This window comes from Prionailurus bengalensis, chromosome X (assembly GCF_016509475.1).
Source record: "Prionailurus bengalensis isolate Pbe53 chromosome X, Fcat_Pben_1.1_paternal_pri, whole genome shotgun sequence".
Lineage (NCBI taxonomy): Eukaryota > Metazoa > Chordata > Mammalia > Carnivora > Felidae > Prionailurus > Prionailurus bengalensis.
In genome coordinates this window covers 754,211-777,153 of record NC_057361.1, presented here as the reverse complement: position 1 = coordinate 777,153, position 22,943 = coordinate 754,211, and the positions used below count along the sequence as shown (strand labels likewise).

The 22,943-nt window shown below is 52.7% G+C and overlaps 1 protein-coding gene and 1 long non-coding RNA gene across 2 annotated transcripts in view; one reads left to right on the top strand and one right to left on the bottom strand.

Annotated features, from left to right (window-relative positions):
* Nucleotides 1-1,044: 1,044 nt before the first annotated feature.
* Nucleotides 1,045-7,345, bottom strand: LOC122477407. Its single transcript, XR_006295692.1, has 2 exons — nt 7,158-7,345; nt 1,045-2,518 (listed from the first exon to the last, which is right to left on the bottom strand). It is a non-coding gene; the product is annotated as an uncharacterized LOC122477407 (long non-coding RNA).
* A 1,393-nt stretch (nt 7,346-8,738) lies between these two features.
* Nucleotides 8,739-22,943, top strand: part of LOC122477709 — a 190,889-nt gene continuing 176,684 nt past the window's right edge. The window contains exons 1-2 of the mRNA XM_043571025.1: nt 8,739-9,105; nt 9,230-9,841. Coding sequence (XP_043426960.1) covers nt 8,806-9,105; nt 9,230-9,841 — 912 coding nt within the window. The 5' untranslated portion in view covers nt 8,739-8,805. The remainder of the gene's footprint in view (nt 9,106-9,229; nt 9,842-22,943) is intronic.

The following is a 22,943-nucleotide window of genomic DNA, read 5'->3' as shown; positions in this document are numbered from 1 at the left end:
CTCTGAATTTTTACATAGGCTTATTTTTTCTTTTTTGATTGAGTGTAAAACGTTAACACTCAGTGACCACTTTGGGCATGCGGTGGAAATAGGTTGAAAAACATGCTTCAGAGCATCAGGTACTCAGGAAGAGGAAAGAGATGAGACCTTACAACTTAATCAAAGTGAAATTCCTTTCTCTAAGGAAATACCAAGGATGCTCTGGGACCCATTTACAAAGTTATGAGACAGAGTGGAAAGTCAACGTTATTAAAGGAAACGCATTAACAAATTTACCAGATATCAGGGGAAAACGGCAAAAGCTAACTTATCTCTATCAGAAACGTCAGAATATCTTTGGGCAACGAGAAAAATGATCCTCTCCCAGCCCCGACAGAGAACATTCTACTTTAGAAAAAAAAAAAAAGGAAGAGAGCCAAAGTGGAATTATTAAACTTTGTGTGTTTAATGTGCTTTGAGGTTGCCATTGAATTGAATGAATGTTTCGGAGTAAAACGAACAATTAGCCAATTCTCAGAGAGATGCAAAGAAATCCATACAAGTGTTGTCCCAGTTTATAAAGTCAGTAGGAAGAACCTACTAGTGATTCTTCCTCTAGAACACACTCGATTCCTGCAACAGCAAATTTATCAACAGAAAAAAAAATGAGAATATGCTAAAACCTTGGTTTGCAAGCAAAATTTGTTCCGGACGCATGCTTGTAATCCAAAGCACTTGTCTATGAAAGCAAATTTCAAGAACCATTGGCTCAGGGGCGCCTGGGTAGCTCAGTCGGTGAAACGTCCGACTTTGGCTCAGATCATGATCTCGCAGTCTGTGGGTTCGAGCCCCACGTCGGGCTCTGTGCTGACAGCTCGGAACCTGGAGTCTGCTTTGGATTCTGTGTGTCTCTCTCTCTCTCTGCCCCTCCCCTGTTCATGCTCTGTCTCTCTCTGTGTCAAAAATAAATAAAACATTAAAAAAAGAAAAGAACCATCAGCTCAGTTGTGATCGTGTCATGTTCAGTGTCACGTACCCCTCATAAAGCAAGACACTGCTTGCTTATCAAGTTAAAATTTGTTAGCCATGTTTGCTCATCTTGGAGAACGCTCGAAATCCAAGGTATTACTGTATAACCAAGTCCTTTTGAAGTCTACTTTGCTCTTTAAGAACCTCTAACACACCCTGAATTGTCTCCAATTCATTTTACATTTCCCGTGTGGGCACACACTCGTGTTAAAACATGTTATGGCATTTTATACATCTCATTATCACAAGGACCATGAGCTTGGTTGAGCCAACATGAAGTCAGCAACCTGACCTGTTACAGTATGGTTGAACCCAAGGCAGACCTGTTCCCTGGCGAACGGATACTTATAAATTTACCAAACAGCGGCAAAATCCTGTCTTTCCCACAGAGCTTCATGCACACCAGCAGCTTATGCGGTCACAGTACTGACGAGAACCAGTGAGGGAATCCACCGACGAGCTGATCTTGCTGCTGGAGGTTAGTGAACTTGAAAATGGGGGGACCGGGAGGCTGGGGAAAGACCAGGGCAGACGCAGAGGTCAGTGAGAAATTGGGAGAAGCGTGAACCATGCTAAGAGCTTCAGATGGGAAAACCTCACATTTCAGACAACCCTGGTGTTTTGTGTTCTTGGCAGGGTTTCGGTCACCAAGAGCCAACGAAAATATAAGGGTTTCTCTTTCTTTCCCCTGGTCCTACACAGGGTGACCAATACTGAGCTTTTCAGGGGTAGTGGCTGAAGACAGCAGGTGTGCCTCAGCAGTTCTATGGGTGGGGAAGGGTCAGACACAATGCTCTGGGGGCACCTCCTTTTCTACTCCCAGTTGTTAGACTCCTAACCCCCCACGGATGATGGGAACCACGCGGTAAGAGCCTGTCGATTGACAATACAAGCCTCTGTGTCCAGGTACGTCATTTCCGCAGACCAGGGGGCTTCCGATGACAGGAATTCATTCTCCCATAGTTCTGGAGACCAAAAGTTTGAAATCAAGGCATCACCCCGGGTGACTCCTTCTGGTCTCTCCAGGGGAGTGTCTGCTCAAGGCTTTTCTCCAGCTTCTGGTGGCCACTGGCGATCGTTGGTGTTCTTGGGCATGTGGACGCGTCACACACATCTCTGCCCCTGTGGTCACGTGCTTGCGTTCTGTCTCGTCTTCTTGGAAGGACAGAAGCCCCGTTGGATTCAGACCCAACCTAGTGACCTCGTCTTAACTTGATGACATCTGTGAAGGTCCCACCTGCCAATAAGGTCCCACTGGGCAGGAGGCAATGTAGCTCAACCCATGGCCCTCCGTGACACCTTTCTTGGAGAGTTACAAGGGCTCACGTCTTGCTGTTCCTAACTCGTTTCCACTGAAGGGCTCCTACCAATGTCTTACCAGCTGGGTTTTAATGCTGTCGCAGGGCCTTCCGTCTCTACAAGAGGCCGTGAGACACAGGATCAGATTCTCAGAGATGCACATTTTTACAAAGCTAACTCGGGTACACTCTCCTCTCTTACTGCCAACATCCTAGAGAGAAGAAGATTAAAAATTAAATAGGAAGAAAGGATATTCCCTACTCCCCAACAGATGTTGCCTGGTGAGGCACAGACAGGTGGCCAATTCCCTATTCACCACCCCCCGTGTCAGGCGTGGGCTCCAGGGGGAGGAGACAGCTGGAAAGGAACCCGTGGCCTTTGCGAGGAACTCTCCAAAAATCACCAGAGACGGCCAACGACACATGTTAAGAAGGGCAGGCGGGTGTCTCCTCGGACCCGTATCCGTGAGTCAACTAGGGAAGCATGAACACAAATCATCAACCGGGGTGTCTGTGTCCACGCTCCAGGTCTCACAAGGCACGCCGCAGTAATGTCCTCGTGTGAGCTTTCCGGGACTGGGGTAGCTTCCCAGAAATGCAACTGTGGCTCTTTAAGGTATGTGGCTTGATCACGTTTACTGGCGATAAGGATGTGCTGTGAGGCAGTGTTTATCGTGGGACGTGCAGTGGCCTCTGAAATCTGTGGCACCTGGAATTTCTTGGCCAGATGTCTTGTGATTTTTTTAAAAAGGTAATTGTTTATAAAATCACATACATCAACAATGTAGATGTCCGTTGACCAAGCAATGGATAAAAACAATATGGTGTAAATATATATAATACTTATAATACATAACATATAACATATAACATACAATATATAATATATAATATATAATTATAATATGGTGTAAATATATATTATGCTTATAATATATAATACATAATATATAATATATAATATAATATATAATTATAATATGGTGTAATATATTATGCTTATAATATATATTATAATTTTATATATTATATATTATACTTATATATTATAAACATAACATATATAACACTTCTATTTCTATGTTTATAATATATAATGTTTGTATAGGTAATATCTACATATTCTATCTGTATTCCTTTTCTTTTTCTTTTGTTTTTTAGAGAGAGAGCAAGCACGAGTGGGGGAGGGGCAGAGAGAGAGCGGGACAGAGCCCCAACCCACGAGTCGTGAGATCATGACCTGCCCTACGTGGACTGAGCCACCCAGGCGCCCCCGAAATTCCTTTTTCTTTACGGTGACTCGATGTGCGTTAAAGACAAGAGAATTTATGTTGCTAGAGTGGAAACCAACGTCACCCAGCTGCTGGCCCATAAATGCTTCCTTCCTTGGAACGTCGGGTGACACGTTGTCATGGAGAAGAAACCCTTGGTAGACACTTTGGGTCTCTCTTGATGGTGCTGGGGGGGTCCTTTTTTCTGCAACCTTTGGAACTTTCTGGTAATCACCTGTCCCCTTGTGTCTGTCTACCTTCACGGTGCTGGTCAAAAGGCACATGTCCCCGTCTGGTGTCACCCCCCAGGCTTTGGACACCCACAAAGGTTTAACCGGCCAACGTGACCCACCCATACAGCACCCCAGACCCAGCACGTCACCGCCTTGCACCTTAAATAGACCTAAGTTCTATTTCGCATAAACTGCTTATGTTTCCAGCGAGATTGATGCTGTTAATATTAGCTTTCAAAATGACAGATTAACATCACCAGTTAATCAGAGCTATTAGCGGATAGATATCTGTAATTCGATCACCGGAGTAATTTCTTTTCCAATAATGTGATTTACAAATGCAAGTGATTAAGTAATTAGCTTACATCTCCATAGATTACCGGTCCTCCCAGGCTCCGCCTGGAGATTAACCCCGGGTAATTAGAGGGTGCGCGCTGGTAAGCTGCGCCCTGAGAGCTAGGAGTCACCTTCCCCGAGTGCCCTCTGCACACAAGCAAAGCCAACGTGCATGAGGGGCCCCCCTTGGAAAGGGCACGGGCCCTGAAGTTCCCCTTGGAAAGAGCAGAGGTCCCAAAGGTCCCCTTGGAGAGGGCACAGGTCCCAAAGTTCCCCTTCGAGTGCACACAGGCTCTGAAGGTCCCTTGGAAAGGGCACGGGCCCTGAAGGTCCCTTTGGAGAGCTCACAGGCCCCGAAGTTCCCGTTGGAAAGGGCACGGGCCCCGAGGTTCCCTTTGGAGAGCTCACGGGCCCTGAAGGTCCCCTTGGAAAGGGCACGGGCCCCGAAGTTCCCCTTGGAAAGGGCACGGGCCCTGAAGGTCCCTTTGGAGAGCAGACACGACCCAAAGGTCCCCTTGGAAAGGGCACGGGCCTGAAGGTCCCCTTGGAAAGGGCATGGCCCCTGAAGGTCCCTTTGGAAAGCTCACGGGCCCTGAAGTCCCCTTGGAAAGGGTACGGGCCCGAAGTTCCCTTTGGAGAGCTCATGAGCCCCAAAGGCCCCCTTGGAAAGGGCATGGCCCCTGAAGGTCCCTTTGGAAAGCTCACGGGTCCCGAAGGTCCCCTTGGAAAGGGCACGGGCCCTAAGTTCCCCTTGGAAAGGGCACGGGCCCTGAGGGTCCCTTTGGAGAGCAGACACGACCCAAATGTCCCCTTGGAAAGGGCATGGTCCCTGAAGGTCCCTTTGGAAAGCTCATGGGCCCCGAAGTCCCCTTGGAAAGGGCACAGGTCCCGAAGGTCTCCTTGGAAAGGGCATGGGCCCTGAAGGTCCCTTTAGAGAGCTCACGGGCCCTGAAGGTCCCCTTGGAAAGGGCACGGGCCAGAAGTTCCCTTTGGAGAGTTCACAGGCCCTGAAGCTCTCCTTGGAAGGGGCACGGGCCCTGAAGTTCCCCTTGGAAAGGGCATGGGCCAGAAGTTCCCCTTGGAAAGGGCATGGGCCCTGTAGGTCCCTTTGGAGAGCTCACAGGCCCTGAAGTTCCTTTGGAAAAGGCACAGGCCCTGAAGTTCCCCTTGGAAAGGGCATGGGCCCTGAAGGTCCCTTTGGAGAGCTCACAGGCCCTGAAGTTCCCTTGGAAAGGGCACAGTCCCCGAAGTTCCCCTTGGAAAGGGCATGGGCCCTGTAGGTCCCTTTGGAGAGCAGACACGACCCAAAGGTCCCCTTGGAAAGGGCACGGGCCCTGAAGGTCCCTTTGGAGAGCTCACAGGCCCTGAAGGTCCCCTTGGAAAGGGCACGGGCCCCGAAGTTCCCCTTGGAAAGGGCACGGGCCCTGAAGGTCCCTTTGGAGAGCAGACATGACCCAAAGTTCCCCTTGGAAAGGGCACGGGCCCTGAAGGTCCCTTTGGAGAGCTCACGGGCCCTGAAGGTCCCCTTGGAAAGGGCACGGGCCCCGAAGGTCCCCTTGGAAAGGGCATGGTCCCTGAAGGTCCCTTTGGAAAGCTCATGGGCCCCGAAGTCCCCTTGGAAAGGGCACAGGTCCCGAAGGTCTCCTTGGAAAGGGCATGGGCCCTGTAGGTCCCTTTGGAGAGCTCACAGGCCCTGAAGTTCCCTTGGAAAGGGCACAGGCCCTGAAGTTCCCCTTGGAAAGGGCATGGGCCTTGTAGGTCCCTTTGGAGAGCTCACAGGCCCTGTAGTTCCCTTGGAAAGGGCACAGTCCCCGAAGTTCCCCTTGGAAAGGGCACGGGCCCAAAGGTCCCCTTGGAGAGCACACACGACCCAAAGGTCCCCTTGAAAAGGGCACGGGCCCGAAGTTCCCTTTGGAGACCTCATGAGCCCCAAAGTTCCCCTTGGAAAGGGCATGGCCCCTGAAGGTCCTGTTGGAAAACTCACGGGCCCCGAAGGTCCCCTTGGAAAGAGCACGGGTCCCAAAGATCCCCTTGGGGAGCACACGCGACCCTAAGGTCCCCTTGGAAAGGGCACAGGTCCTGAAAGTCCCTGACTCAGTGCTGGAGACAGACTCCCAGGGCCACCCACCAGTGCTCGCCTTTGTGCCGCCCCTCAGCTCTGTGTCTCGTGTGGCAAGGCGAGAACTGCTTGCAGAAAAGCCGGGAAAGTTGGAAGATGGGTTACAATACCTCCCAAGAGGGAAGAGGAAAATCCAGAGAAACATGTCCCTTGAGGAAAGGGCTGCAGGGAGGACCCGTCCTAGCGCTCCCCAGGCGGGCGCCCCTCGGGGTCCTGTGCCTCCAGGCGCACTGAGATAGATCCGCGCATGCGCACGGGGAAGAACCCGGCTGACCATGACCCTGGGGTCCTGGGTGACGCGCTTTAGTGCGTGTGGTGGATTGCTGCCGTGAGGGTAATAAAATCAATAATCATGATCATCGATTATTGCAGACGTATTGGTGGAGGCAGAAGCCGGGCGCTAAAGACCCCAGCTGCCCGTTCCCTTTCGCGCGAAGGACCGAGATGCTGGCAAAGGAATTTACACGCGTTCTGGGTTTATTTGGGGTTCGCGGCATCACCCGGGGGGGCGTGGGGGGCTTCTGGGGGGCTGACTGTCTTTCTCCAGCTGCAAAGTGTTTAAGCCGGTTTTTTTTTTTTTAAATGTTAATTTATTTTTGAGGGGAGGGGCAGAGAGAGGGAGAGAGGGGATCCCAACCAGGCTCTGAGCTGTGAGCACAGACCCGGAGGTGGGGTTCGAACCCACGAACGGTGAGATCATGACCTGAGCCTCAGCCCACGGCTCCACCGACTGAGCCCCCCAGATGCCCCTGGAGGGCGTTTAAACTCAAGGACTGAGACAAAGCCACACCCCCTGCCCGATGGCAATGCCCCCAACCCAGCCTCCAAGATGGGCCCCCCCCCACTTGTGTGTGTGTGTGGGGGGGGTATGTCGTCCCACAGCCCCGCTCACCTCTGAGTCGGAGAACGTGGCGGTTTCGGGGCTGACCGGTGAACGTGGTCACGGGGATGCCGCCTGGGACGCTGGTTCTCACATTCGTATTTTGCTTCTTTCTTTTTTAAAAAAAATTTCCACTTATTTATTTTGAAAGACCGATAAAGCAGACTTGAGACAAAAAGAGAGAGAGAGAGAGAGAGAGAGAGAGAGAGAGAATCCCCAGCAGGCTCCGCGATGCGAGCACAGAGCTGGACGCGGGGCTCGAACACACGAACCGTGAGATGGCGACCTGAGCCGACTGAGCCCCCCAGGAGTCCCGCCCTTCTCAGGTTATGCCCCTCAAGGGCGTTTGCGTGTGGGTGGTGTAGACGCCGGGGTTCAAGCAACTGACCCAGCGTGTGTCAGGGCTGTGCAGACAGAGCCCGTGGGATGTGGCTATGGCCACATAGAGAGTGATGGCGACACAGGGACACGGATACACAGGACGGGACCCGTCGTCTCTCTGTGCCGCCTAAGCTGGACAGGACAGGATAGACCTCCCCCAGCGGGGACATGCGTCGGGGAGCAGGCACAGGTGTGTGTTTGCTGGACCGCGGGGAGGCCCGGGGAACAGGGGTGGGGGGAGGGCCAGGGCGCAGGCTCCTCTGCGGGGAGGCCCGAGGAACGGGGGGCCAGGGCGCAGGCTCCTCTGCGGGGAGGCCCGAGGAACGGGGGGCCAGGGCGTAGGCTCCTCTGCGGGGAGGCCCGAGGAAAGGGGGGGCGAGCTCCGACGGTCACCCTGCAGGGAGGCCCCCGGGGCAGGGAACCGGCTGCTACGAGCTGACAGCTCCCCGGGACCCCAGGCACCCGCGCCCCCATTTCAGCGTCTCCCGGAAAGCTCGGAACGCGGGCGAAACCGGACCGCATCCGCACAGAAGCCAGCTCCCCTCCTCCTGGCCCCCCGGGGCACCCGGGGCTCACGGCAGCCGGGACGGGCCGTCCCCCAGCGTGTGACGGGTGGCCGGTCCGCGCGCGTCGCTCCGGACACCTGGCCCGCGCGCCCCCGCGGCCGCTGATTAGTATGGGCCTCCGCGAGCATCCCGAGAGCTGGTCCCCGAGTGGCTGACGGGCTCCTCCGGTTGCCCTGGCAACCGCCTCCCAGCCGGCTCGGCTCCTCCCCGCCTGCTGCTGAGGTAACGTGCGGGGACGCACGCGGGCCAGGGCGCGCCTCACCTGTCAACACGGCGGCAGGGCCGTTTGATCACGCCAGCCGCCCGGCCCGCCCGGACCGATCACTCGCTGATCACAGGACCCAGCTAACGCAGGCAGCTCCGCGGGTCTTGGGGGACCCCAGCCCCGAGATCCGCCGCTTAGGATCTGGGTTTCATCTCGCGAGCGCGCGGCGCGCGTTGCGTGTTGTGCCAGGAATCACATGGCGATTCGCGTCCGGGACGCGAGCGGCTCCTGAGTGGTCCGTGTGACAGGACCTGAGCGATGGCGCGCTTTCTGTGCCCGCGTCCCCGAGTCTCTGAGGAAAGGGGTCGTGTAAGCGTCCCTGTCGTTCGTGGGCTCAGTCCTGCCCTCCCCAAATTTGCGTGTTGGTGCCCCAACCTTCAGACTGTCAAGGCTGGGCTCCCAGATCCCGTAGGACTAGGGTCCTTAAAACGCGGGACCAGACACAGACATGCGCACAGGGACACCCAAGAGAGGACACAGGACAAGGCTGGAGCTACAGGCCCAGGAGAGGGGTCAGGAGCAACGAGCCTCGGCCCCACCTGGACCTCACACCCCCAAGCTCAGCCCCTCCTTGACCTCAGACCCCAGCCTCAGTCCTGCCTGGATCGCAGACCCCCAAGCTCAGCCCCTCCTGGATGTCAGACCCCCAGGCTCAGCCCTACCCAGACCTCAGACCCCCAAGCTCAGCCCCTCCTGGACCTCAGACCCCCAAGCTCAGCCCCTCCTGGACCTCAGACCCCCAGCCTCAGTCCTGCTTGGACCTAGACCCCCACCCTCAGCCCTACCCAGACCTCAGACCCCCAGCCTCAGCCCCTCCTGGATGTCAGACCCCCAGTCTCGGCCCTGCCTGGACCTCAGACCCCCAGCCTCAGTCCTGCCTGGATCTCAGACCCCCACCCTCGACCCTGCATGGACCTCATACCCCCAAGCTCAGCCCCTCCTGGATGTCAGACCCCCAGTCTCGGCCCTGCCTGGATCTCAGACTCCCAGCCTCAACCCTGCCTGGACCTCAGACCCGCAGACTCAGCCCTACATGGATGTCAGACCCCAAGACTCAGTCCCTTCTGGACCTCAGACCCCTAGCCTTGGGTCTGCCTGGATCTCAGACCCCCAAGCTCAGCCCGTCCTGGACCTCAGCCTCCCAGCCTCAGCTCTGCCTGGATCTCAGACCCCCAGCCTCGGCCCAGCCTGGACCTCAAACTCCCGGACCAGCCAGGGTTTCAGATTCCAGGCTTTGGCCCCGCCTGGATCTCAGAGGCCCTGCCTGGATCTCAGACCACAGGATCAGCCCTGCTTGGATCCAACTCCCAGCCTCTGCCCTGCCTGGACCTCAGACCCCGAGCCTTGGGTCTGCTTGGATATTAGATCCCCAGCCTTGGCCTTGCCTGGATCTCAGACCCCCAGCCTCAGCCACTCCTGGATCTCAGACTCCCAGGCTCAGACCTGCCTGGATCTCAGACTCCCAGCCTCGGCCCAGCCTGGATGTCAGACCCCCAGCCTCGGCCCTGCCTGGATCTCAGTCTCCCAGCCTCAGCCCTGCCTGGATCTCAGACCCCCAGCCTCAGCCCCTCCTGGACCTCAGACCCCCAGCCTCAAAACTGCCTGGATCTCAGACCCCCACCCTCGACCCTGCATGGACCTCATACCCCCAAGCTCAGCCCCTCCTGGATGTCAGACCCCCAGTCTCGGCCCTGCCTGGATCTCAGACTCCCAGCCTCAACCCTGCCTGGACCTCAGACCCACAGACTCAGCCCTGCATGAACCTCAGACCCCAAGACTCAGTCCCTTCTGGACCTCAGACCCCTAGCCTCGGGTCTGCCTGGATCTCAGACCCCCAAGCTCAGCCCGTCCTGGACCTCAGCCTCCCAGCCTCAGCTCAGCCTGGATGTCAGATTCCCAGCTTCGGCCCCTCCTGGACTTCAGACCCCCAGCCTCAGCCCTGCCTGGATCTCAGACTCCCAGCCTCAACCCCTCTTGGATCTCAGACTCCCAGCTTCAGTCCCTCTTGGATCTCAGAGTCCCAGCTTCAGCCCCTCCTGGACTTCAGACCCCCAGCCTCAGCCCTGCCTGGATCTCAGACTCCCAGCCTCAACCCCTCTTGGATCTCAGACTCCCAGCTTCAGTCCCTCTTGGATCTCAGAGTCCCAGCTTCAGCCCCTCCTGGACTTCAGACCACCAGCCTCAGCCCTGCCTGGATCTCAGACTCCTGGGCTATTTGTTAGAGCCACTCAAGCCAAGTCTTATAGCCCCAGATCCTTGGATGGGATTGAGGACATGTAAAGTCAGACTGAATGTGCGTTGTGTGAGGGAGTCCCGCTCTCAGTTCCCCGGTGATTGTAGTACATGCTGGTGAGGCTGGGTACCAGCCCGTGGGCGAGGGGCGCCCCCAGGACGTGCCCCTCAGCCCCACCCATCTACGTCCAGAGCAGTGGCTCCCACGTCCAGCTGGACGGGCACGGCCCCTGTGTCTCCGGGTCCTTATTTCCCGGACACGGAACGCTCTGCCTCCCTGTCAGACGCACGGTGGGTTAAGTCATTGGCCATCAAGGGGCGTCTGGGGGGCTCAGTCGGTTCAGTGTCTGACTCTTGATTTTGGCTCAAGTCGCCATCTCACGGTTTGTGAGTTCGAGCCCCGCATCAGGCTCTGTGCTGACAGTTGTGAGCCTGCCCGGGACTCTCTCTCTCTCTCTGTCTGTCTGTTGTCTCCCCCATTCTCACTGTCTGTTTCTCAAAATAAAATAGATAAACTTAAGAAAAAGATGAGTGGCCATCGGTCAGGGTGTGAACACACAGGGTGTGTTCCCTCGGCCTCCAGCCTCTGTCTCATGGGATTCCCAGACGTCACCGGTTCACGTAACGAAAGACACATCGTGCCCCTTAAGACGTAGGACATTTGCTGAAATGCTCGGTCCCAGGAATGGGGCAAACAACGAACCTCTGTTTCTAGGGCAACAGCACGCCGACTGTCCAGCCCCGTGATGCGCTCGGTGACCCAGAAGCCCGTTCTGCAGCTGCCATCTTGCGGGGGCGATTTTTCCTCGCCCCCCCTGCATTTCGCCCTATTACCGGCTTGTCCAGCTGTGGGCTCCTGGAGCAAACAAGGGTGTGGGCTTGGCTTGGGGCACCTGGGGCCCCCGGGGGACGGGGTTCCTGTGCTCACTCGCACATGCAGAGTTTTTTACAAGCACATTCCCCACCCCGGGCAGCGAGCATTCCATCCACGGCTCTGTCTCACTTTTAATATCAAACATTCCGTCCCATAAAACGCGAATCCCACAGACATCACAGCCTCACATTCCATCCGGAGGTACACGGGCTTTTTTTTGTTTTTCAATACCCCCCCCCCCCCCCCCCCCCGCTTTCCGCTTATGACTGAGGGAGTCTGCTGTACACTGCACGCTGGGAAATACTCCGCATTTCTGTTTCTAGGGGTGGGGACGCATGTATGACCAGCTCGGTCCGTGCTGAAAACCCGCCTCGTCACCCGCCGGGATCCTCGGCCCCTCGTGGGCAGAGATGCTGTGACACAGCCCTCAGGGTACACATGGGCGTCCGGCCCCCGCAGGAGGTGCTGATTCCCGAGACTGCGTTCTTCCTGCCCCTCGCCCCGCCCCCCCACATACCTCTGCCACGGGTTCCATCCGCCGTGCCACGGGACCTCACTATAAATCGGCCTGTTGTTAAGTCAACGACCCGCGAGTTCCTGTTTTCACACGCTTCCGGGGGCTGAGTCACCCCAATAAAACCCCGTTGCCAAAGTACGGAGTGGGGATTGGCAGATTCCGGGGTTTTACGGCCCTGCCAGCAGGCGCACTGTGTGGCCTGAGGGAGCCACGCTGCATCTCGCTGGTCCACGTGGCACCTGGCCACGGCACTGGGCCGCCCAGCGCTCTACCTCCCTCAAAGCGCTGCCGTGGGCGGGCACTAATTTGAGCCACTGAAGCCCCCTCCCCGCCCCCACCCTCGGCTGGTTCCCAGCGCCCGTGGCCAGCGCAAGTCCGGCCCAGACCTTGCTGCTGTTGGCCCAGACTCAGAAGGGTATCCGACCCCATGGCCGCTGGGCCACGTGTCGGCCGTCCCATGCCCATGCCCACTGGCTGCAAAGCCTTCTCCTTGGGGACGTCCAACACTGGACCTTCCGTCACCAGGCAGACCTTCACATGACGCGTGCCCTTAGGACACTCTTAGCGTCTCCGAGAGCGGGCGCTGCCTTTGGAAAGGCATCCCCACGAAGTCACATCCACAGAGCGTCACCATCGAAAGGTGCTTACTCTCGCTTTTTGGTTAATGTTCATTTATTTCTGAGACAGAGAGAGACAGAGCACGAGCAGGGGAGGGGCAGAGAGAGAAAGAGGGAGACACAGAATCCGAAGCAGGGTCCAGGCTCCCAGCTGTCAGCACAGAGCCCGACCTGGGGCTTGAACCCACGAACCTCGAGATCATGACCTGAGCCAAAGTGGGATGCTGAAATGACTGAGCCCCCCAGGCGCCCCTAAAAAATTCTTTTTTTTTGCCCCTAAAATTTTTTTAATGTTTATTCATTTTTGAGAGACAGAGAGAGAGAGAGAGGGCACCAGCAGGGAAGGGGCAGAGAGAGGGAGACACAGAATCCAAAGCAGGCTCCAGGCTCAGAGATGACAGCACACAGCCCAACGCGGGCCCCAAAACCCACGAACCGCGAGATCAAGACCTGAGCCAAAGTCGGACGCTTAACTGACTGAGCCTCCCAGGCGCCCCTAGAATGGACTTTTTGTTTTTGTTTACATAATTTCCACGTTTGCGTTGGGAGAATGTTCTTGATTGGCGGGGCCACTCGCCAGCCTACACTGTCTACGGTGATCATCACTCTCAACATGTGCACAGACCTGGTTCTTAGGCTGAGAAGTGGCCTTGGGATGCACGTGGCCTCGCAAAGCGCACAGGGGGTGGTTTCTTCGACTTAGAAGCACAAGTGTCCTTCCTCCCGGGCGGGAAGTGGTGCCCTCCCAACAGGTCGGGGTCCTCGGAGGAGGAAGAACCAGGGGATTTCGTACCACTGCCCTCACCGGGCAGGATGTGAGTGTCACAAATATGGCGGCATGCACACTCTTCCTCCGGCAGGTGGGCACATCCAGATCACAAATGCTTGTTGCAGGACTCTGGAGGAAACCCAAAAATGCGGACCAGAGCCTCCAGGAGGGGGGTTATGCAGGCACAGTCAGTTCACGGGTCCACAGGACACAGGAAGAGACACAGAACCAAGAGGAGGTGATGCCATCCGGACCCTGTGGGTGAGACCACGTGAGGCAGAGTCCATCTGGGAAATGATAATGTGGGGATTGATCAGACGTGCCCTGAACTCCCCTTCATTTTGATTTAATCATTTCATTTCATTTCATTTCATTTCATTCCATTTCATTTCATTTCAAGGAGGGTTCATACTCAGCACAGAGCCCAACACAGACCTCATACTCATGACCCCAACATCAAGACCTGAGCTGAGACCACGCGTTGGACGTTCAACCAACTGAGCTACCCAGGCGCCCCTGAGTTCCCCTTTATTGGCAAGAGCTCTCACGTCTGCCTCTCCGACATTTTTTTTTAAAGCGTCCATACATTCGGGTGACTTTAGGAACATTTCTCATTGGTACGAAGGATACAAGATGCGTTTCATAAGGGTCCTGCCCCGACAGAGGCATTTGTCTCCGGGAAGGAAATAAGATAAATTACTACTGTTTCTGGTTCTGATGTAAACAAAAGTATGTGCTATGGTGCACATCTACTGTTGCACTCCTAGTCTGGTATTGTCTCATGAAAAAATACTTCTTTCCCCCGACTCTGGTTATTAAAAGAATTTTGGGGATATGGAAGGAACAAAGATTACCACCTGGTTGTGATCATCACTCATAGTTTTGTATTTCTTCTGGGATTTGCCCTGTGGATATAAACCATGACCATGTGCATGATCTTACCATGATGTCTCATAGTTTGCTTTTTCCACCCTTTTCTATTGTTGAAGCCTATTTTTATAATCCCCCTAAATTATCCCAGGAAAACAGCATTCTTGAACACACACGTTCATAGTGGCAATATTCACAGCGGACAAGAGGTAGAAACCCATGTGCGCATCAACGAAGGAATAGACGGAGAATGTGGTCCATGCACACAGTGGAATATAACTCAGCCTTGAAAAGGAAGGATGTTCTGCACCTGCTACAATGTGCATGGACCTTGGGGACGTGATGCTCAGTGACATACACCAGGCACAGAAGGACAGATCCTGTGTAATTCTACGTATATGGTGTCCCTAGAGGAGTAGCATCCATACAGACAAAGTGTACATGGGGAAGCCAGGGCCTGGGGCTGGGACTGGGGAATTAGTGTTTCATGGGGGACAGAGCTTCAGTTTAGGAAGATGGAAAGTCCTGGACATGGATGTTAGGGGTGGTTGCACAGCAGTGTGAATGTGCTCGATGCCTCTGAGCTGTGCACTTAAAAATGGACAAAATGGTGAATTTTATGCTGTGTATGTTTTATCAGAATAAAGAACTAAATCGGCATCCCAGTGAAACCACCGTGGAGAAGGGTACACAATGCAAAGCTAAGTAGAAGAGCTCATGGTTGATTGTTGGGGGGGCTGGGCACAGCCTGCGGTCCCAAACCTGTCAGAGTTCCCTTCCAGGCTGAAGGCATATTGCAACGGACTCCTTGGGACAGAATCCAAGTTAAAGAACCAGAGGGATATTAGACACAGAGAAGAATGTCCTGGTAAAAGCAAGGGAGGGGAACTTGTATAAATGGATGAGGCAGTGGCTCCTGAAGGGTATAAGGTCTTCTTCTGGGACACATCACAATAAGAGAGACATAGGGTGGGGATTGGTGAGTCCTCCTCCCCTGACATCACAACATAAAGCCAATGTGCTGTGTATGTTGTAAAGATACAGGAAAGAGTATTAAATCACAAAATTGTCACTAGTATGGCTGGACATCAGGGTACAGGAAACGGGACATCTGGTATACCTCAAATCTACTGAGAAAGGTCCTAAACACATAGGAAAATGGAAACGGGACATCTGGTATACCCCCGCAACATCTCATAGACAAGCAGCCTCAGCGGCACGAGCCCTCCACCACATGCGATAGATTCGTACGTTGGAATATTATTCAGCCTTAAACAGGAAGGGAACGTGCTCTACGTGCCAACACGAATGAACCTGGAAAGCATCACGCTTCATGAAATCAGCTAGCCACGGAAGGACAAATGCTACATGATTCCACTTTACGGCGAGATGCTAATCCACAAGCAGAAAGTCTCGATTACACAAATTGCAGATGAATAATTTCTAGACATCTGCTATACATCATTGTCCTTATGGTTAATTACACCATATTGTACCCTTAAAATTTTTTCAAGAGGGTTAGATGCCAGTTAAGTGTTCCTACTGCAATAAAAAAAATATTACGGTTTTATGACCCTTTCCCCCCTTAAATCTATATTAAAAACAGTTTCATGTGTTTGAAACAAGAAAAGAAAACTGGAGAATGTGCTTTGAAAATAGCAATCACTTTACTGTGACCCTGGTGGAGGCGAATGACTGATTTATGGGTCAGAACTGCTACGGGGAGGGACAAGGGTCAGTGGACTGAGGAACTCACCTGTCTTGTCTGGGAACAAGGCACCATTGGGACTTTTCCTCTCTCCTCGAACTTCGGTAGAATTTTGCAGGATACGGTTACCTGTCTTTACCTATAAAGATCCTCTCTTTATTTTAAAGTGTTCATATTTCCTTATCATGGGTTTCTTTTTTGATTGCATTCACTTTGTTTAGAATCATTGCATTAGAATGTTTCTTGTCCCAGTAACGAAGTTTTTGCAGCCCCCTCCCCTAAATTTTCTGCCCCAACCACATGCCTCACCCTAGCCCCAGCCCCGTGAGTGATGACCCAACCTGGGAGTGTCCTGGCCAGAAAAACCAACCCAGGCCATCCACCGGCATTTCACAGTGGGTGTCCCCGTGTGCTCCTGCGGCCAGTGTCCATGGGCCCGTTAGTCTAGCTGCGGAGAGGATCCATCGGAATTCATTTGACATTGAACGCTCGATCCTAATCAGATATCCGGATAGCTAAAGTAATGGACAGAGTCCGGCCTAAAAATCGATTCGTCAGATAACTTATGAACCTATTAATTGCTTGTTAGGCAATCTATCATGTTGTCCCGGGATCGGCGAGTGACGTAGGCTATTTTTCTAATGAACAAGCCAACACTCTAAAGATTTCAATTTACGCTTGATAAGTGAGTGAGTTACGAGACCCTCGCTCTCTATTAATGAGCTCAGTGGATCATTACGGCCCAGGAAATATTAGAAACATGCTCCGCTAATTTACTTCACTGTGGAGAAAACAGAGGCCGATGAAGGCGGAGTTAAAATCCAGCACGTTTCCTGAGACAGCGTGCTCGCCTGTGCGGACCTGTGGGGAACACCGTGCCGACTGTCCCACAGGGCGAGTGGCACAGGTAGACGGGGTTCCTGTAGCAAAAGTGGAGACACCGGGATTAAGTTTTCAGAGCAAATACTTGGGGGCAAATTCAGGGTCTCCAGGAGGGGTCCAAGGGTCTCCTGAAACGACGCTCTATGCCCTCAAGGTAGGCAATATCTCACAAAAGAGCTGGGGAACCTCACGGTGCGCACACAGGTTGCGTGAGATGAAAGAGATTTTCTACCTACTTTTGTTTGTCAGATTGTGCACATCAAAGCTGAATGATGCCCTTTGCTCCTTGTGCCATCTTCCCAGGAACTTCTGCTTTCACGGTTGGGATCGTGCCAGGCTTCCGGGATGCTGGCGAACGAGCCTTGTCTCACTGCAAGAGGCTGGTCCTGTAGGATCCGTACCAACTCAATTGGCAACCGCAGGTCCCGGGGTGGGGGGGTGATGCCCGGTCCTGCCCCAGCCGCTGCACCCCTCAGGGGGTTGAGGCGAGACCCGGGGCTCACGTTCACGCTCACCCTGACGTCGGCTCCGAGTGCCCCAGGCTACGCCAGATGGCACCAACAACACAGCTACCCCAGAGCACAGCCCTCTCCAAAGGCCTCCCTGCAAATAAAGACCAGATGTCGCACACTCTTTATCTTAACAAGCACAGATTCCGATTAACCCAGAATTTGTACTCCTCTAGAATTAGTTTGATTTAGGTCTGTCTCAACAACTAAGCCAAGGGGGTGGGGAAAGAAGTTTAAAAATTATATGCAGAGGAAAAGACGGGAGAAAACAATTTGGAACACATGGTTCAGCCTTATTTGTAGAGCAGACAGAAACATCCATTAGAATTACGTTGATTTAGCAGACCGTCGGCGACCCTTTGAAAGACGTTCGTGATGGCTGCCTTGTGCGCGGGGTCCGCTGTCTGCCATCCCTCCCTCCCCCCACCCCCGGCCTTCGACCTGTAGCAATGGATTTGTCACTGTGCGGGTCAGCCATTCCCGCCCACTGAGCTTGGGAGCAGAGAGCACGACCAAAGTCTCTGGAATCCGAGCAGAAACTTGAATACCAGAGCACGTCCACCCGGAGGAAATGATAGAATGTGGAAACAGTAAGCGTCCCCGGTGACTAGAATAGATACAGACATTCTTGGACAGGATCCTCAGTCATTAAAGCTTTTCTGGAAGAATTTGGAATGCAAGGAAGCAGAATCATGGCATCACCTATCCCCCCACCCCCGCCTCCCCACCGCCCCCCACCTCCGCCCCGGACACGGGAGAACTTTTACTTCTGGGAAGGGAAGGCACATGCTGATAATTACCGATTACAAGTGGCCCCTACACTTTGGGGCTGGAAACACCCAACGCGGCTTTCCTTGAATCACACGAGGTGATGTCGCGGGATTTGGCGGGCCAGATACTTGCCCACGCTTCCTGGATGCTTGGGGGGCCCCCCTGGTGTCAGCACACGAAGAGAAAGGGAACGTTTGACCAGGAAGATTAGCAAAACAAAAGAAGACAAAAACCCAAACGTCTCACGATGAGATGAAACGTCACACATACCTGGGTGCCACATGGTGCATGTTTCGGGTAAGGAGCAGTGAGCCAGATCCTACCCTCGTGCCATTTCTCACTTTGTAGTGAATTTCATTTAAACTCTGAACCTTTTGATAGGTCATTATAGGCAGGAAGCCAAGCACATATGAATTTTATATTTATGGTCCGTACCAAGGTCACCCTTGAAAATTCCAAAAGCTGCCTTCAGAACGACGTTTCTATTTTAATGGCCTTTCCCCCTGCCTCTGGTAGGGCACGGCCAGCTGAAAGAAGGAAGAGGAGGAGGAGGAGAAAGAAGAAAGAAGGAAAACAAAATAGAACAGAACGGATGTTTTCCAGGACACGTGAGGACTCTGGCAGCATCCTGGGCATCCCCCACTGCCGTGACCACAGACACAGCGTGGCAGGACAGTCAGCCTGGATGAGGAAGTTAATTTTCCTCCCTTCAACCTTCTTTGAAAAAATGATGTGTTCAGGTACTTCACTGAGGCACACCTCACTGTTCGTGGAAATCGTGTAACTATGAACCTCCATAGGCATACAGGTAGGAACACCGTATCCATGTCTCGCAAGAACAGGGTCCGCTGGGTGCTGGATGGAGCTTCCTGATGGCTCTCCTTCCAGCGCGTCTGGGGGGACTTTCCTGCTCCCCTTCTCCCTTCCCCTTGGTCTTTTTATGCTTCCTTCGTTGCCTCCATACCCTTCTCTCCCACCGCCATTTTGGTCCTTTGAAAGTCAGACCGTTATGTTCTCCTTCTCGGCACCCTTTTCTAGCATGGTGAGTAGAATGTGCCTTCACCACCAATGGGTGCTTGTGGAATTTATCTTCTGCCCGTGAGTCCAGGAAACCTTTGCCGATCACCCTCCCGTCCATGGCGGAAGCTCAAACGCCAACTATAACGGCCTCGGCTTCAGGTCAGGGCAAGACCTTGCTCCCAGAGATCCAACGTGTGTTTGCTGAACACCTTGGAACATGCTGTTCTCCTTCTGCTGCTTGGGTCCATCTAGGAAGATGTGGGAAGGAAGGCATCATTGGTGACTCTGCCCGTTGCTTCAGAAGGATGCCTCATGGATTCAGACTTGCTGTTTCTGGGGATGGCTTTGTGCACACATACGCCTCATTCTCCACATCCAGTTCCCCCCTGGAGAGTGCCACCTGGGGTCACGGGAGGTCTATCTCAGCACGGCAGCTGCCCGCATCTGCCTCTTCTGCCCACGTTCCCCTCTTCCAGGTATCGGGACCACCATTCTGCCTGGCTTCTGCCCTCCCACTGGCCCATACCAGTCAGTCTTCAAACTCAGTCATGATTGGGTCAACCGTGCTCCGACGTGGAAACTCACGACTCGTTGCGATGGTAGAGTTTGTCATTTTTTTAAATTTCTACTTCTTACATGTGTTCCAACTTAGTTGTGTCAAAAGTACAGAAGATTTTACACAACCGTCCATCGCTCTTTGGATGTTGGCTCTCACACGGTTTTGCGGTGTTCTTATTGTCACTGTTTTTTTTTTTTTTTGACTCCATAGAGCTTTGCGCAGATGAGATTTGTGGATCCAGGATCAGGGAGGACGTTAAAAAAATTTTTTTAATGTTTATTCATTTTTGAGAGGCAGATAATTAGAGTGTGAGCAGGGGAGGGGCAGAGAGAGGGGAAGACACGGAATCCAAAGCAGGCTCCAGGCTCCGAGTTGTCAGCACAGAGCCGGATGTGGGGCTCGAACCCATGAACCGCGAGATCACGACCTGAGCTGAAGTCGGACACTCAAGCAACTGAACCCCCCAGGTGCCCCTCAAGGAGGACATTTTTTAAAATTTTTTTTCACGTTTATTTATTTTTGGGACAGAGAGAGACAGAGCATGAACGGGGGAGGGGCAGAGAGAGAGGGAGACACAGAATCGGAAACAGGCTCCAGGCTCTGAGCCATCAGCCCAGAGCCTGACGCGGGGCTCGAACTCACGGACCGCAAGATCGTGACCTGGCTGAAGTCGGACGCTTAACCGACTGCGCCACCCAGGCGCCCCAGTGAAAACCATTGAGTGTAAGGGTTTTTGTGATGAAATTTCTATTAATGGAAATAAGTCCTTTTAGCTCTTTGCCAGAATTGCATAAGTTAGGGTCCCTTTAGTGTCCCATCTGTTAGATTTCAGGGATGCGAGCCTCCCAGGATTGTTACCGCCTGGGTAAGGGAAGTGGTGTGGAACCCTGCTAGGCTCCTTCCCAAACATTCTCCCACCAAACAATTTCTTTTTTTTATTTTTTTTATTTATTTTTTATTTTTTTTTCAACGTTTATTTATTTTTGGGACAGAGAGAGACAGAGCATGAACGGGGGAGGGGCAGAGAAAGAGGGAGACACAGAATCGGAAACAGGCTCCAGGCTCTGAGCCATCAGCCCAGAGCCCGACGCGGGGATCGAACTCCCGGACCGCGAGATCGTGACCTGGCTGAAGTCGGATGCTCAACCAACTGCGCCACCCGGGTGCCCCAGGGAGGACATTTTTAACGCCTCTCGTTAGTCAACCAACTTCAGTGGGGTCGCATTGTCTTAAAGACCGTATTTCCATCGTGTTTTACCAAAGTCAAGCATTTTCTGTTGATTATTGGCCATTTGTGTCATGTTCTTTGGTGTTTTTTTCTTGACTGGGGAACTTTATCGGTGATTTGAAACAGTCCTTTATGTATTAATGATGCTTTTGGTGTATAATGTATTTTCCGTATGTTTCCTCACATCCCCTTTAATTTTGTGTATATTTCGCGACACACAGAAGTCTTGATTTTTTTTTTTTTTATGGAATGAATTAGAAAAACCTCCTCTGTCACATCATAAAATCTTGGCATATTTCTTCATTGTCTGTCTATTCACGTGCCAGCCCCTTACTGCTTTCATTTATTATGTCTTTATAAAGGGTTTTATTGTCTGCTAATGTATGCTTTCTCTGTTCAGTCTTCTTCAGAAATGGCGACAGATTTTCACCACGTGGTCCTTGCGGGAGCATGTTGAAATCACCGTACTCTTTGCAAACTTAAAAACCAAACAAAACAAATTCCTGGAAGAGTTAAGCCTATATTTAAATTTGGGAAATATCGATCTATTTATAATAGTAGACCGTTTACATTCAGGAAGGCAACACGTTTCTCCACTGAAATATTCTTTTATGTGCATTAGCAAAGCTTTTCAGGGTCTCCTTTTCAAAAGCTCTGGTACGTTCCTTATAAAATTCACTCTCAGGCACTTTACATGTTGTTGCACTGATGGCATGACCCTTTAATATGTTTTTCATTTTGTATTTCCATCATATGTATGCTTTTTCTTGTTGCCAAGAAACTTTTTTTTTTCTTCAAAATAGTTTGCCCCGTTTACTGGCTCCTGGTTTCTATTTTCGTTTCATCCTTACTCAAGGAAATCTGTTCTCAGATCTCATAATTACTAGTTACTTATTTCCCTGCTGTCTAGAACCTAGCGATTTCACCAACAGTAATCCTAATTTTGTCTACTTTCCAAAAATCAGGCCCGGGGTTTGTCTTTTGTTCCTTGTCGTGACTTGAAAACTAGTGAGGGCTCTTTCTGTTTGTTTTTTAGGTAGGCTTCGCACCCAGCGCTAAGGCAATGCTGGGCTTGAACTCATGACCCCGAGATCAAGACCTGAGTGGACATCAAGCATCAGATGCTGAACCGACTGGGCCACCCGGGCACCCCCCGAATGGTCTTAACTCACCAATAGCCTGCTTCCTTCCATCAGTGTGAATTCTTCCGACGTCTCAATTTTCAGGATAGTCAGGAAGGTCACCCCTGTTTTAGGAGTCTCTTTCCTGGTGTTGCGCCTTTTGTAGTCTCTTGGCGATCATGCCTTTTCCCCTGTCTCCCTGGCACAGCCCTTCTGAACGCCTTCTCCCCACTGTCCTTTTGCTCTCGTCCATCCCACACCCCACCCCCCAACTCACTGCCCCAAGCCAGCTCCCATCATGCTGTTGTCCTGCACAGGGCTGTGCTGTCTTCCAGACCCACCGCACCCCCTCAGCCATCTTGAGCCTCTGTTAGCTGGCCCCAACTTCTCTGCAGCCCTACCCAATATCACGTAGTGCATGTCATGTCTTTGCAACCCAAGATGGCGCCCGATTCCTACAAGTTGTGCCTGCCCACCTCCACATTTGTTTCTCCCCCGCCCCTCCCACTGGACAGATGCTGTGCTGCTGTATGCCCATGCTAAGTCGTGTCATGCTGAGAGCAAACTGTTTAACCATGGACAATCCTTCTGGTCCCAACGGATAAATATGGCGGCCATCACCAAGCGCATCCTTTAACAGCATTTGCTATCTGCCAAACTCTTCCACACATGCCTCCTGTGAGGGAATCCACACTTGAAGGTGGGGAAACTGAGGCCCAGAGAGACACTCCCGTGTGCCACACTGCGGGGACTCTTCTGCTTCCTGGGGTTGGAGGATGTCCACTGTGGCACATTGTAGAATGACCAGGGAAGTTTGTGTGAACATGCAGTGAGGTCAGTACCCCAAGCAGTCAAGGATCCCTGGGTGGGGCCAGGTGTCCATATCCAGTAAAACCTTCGATCGCAAGT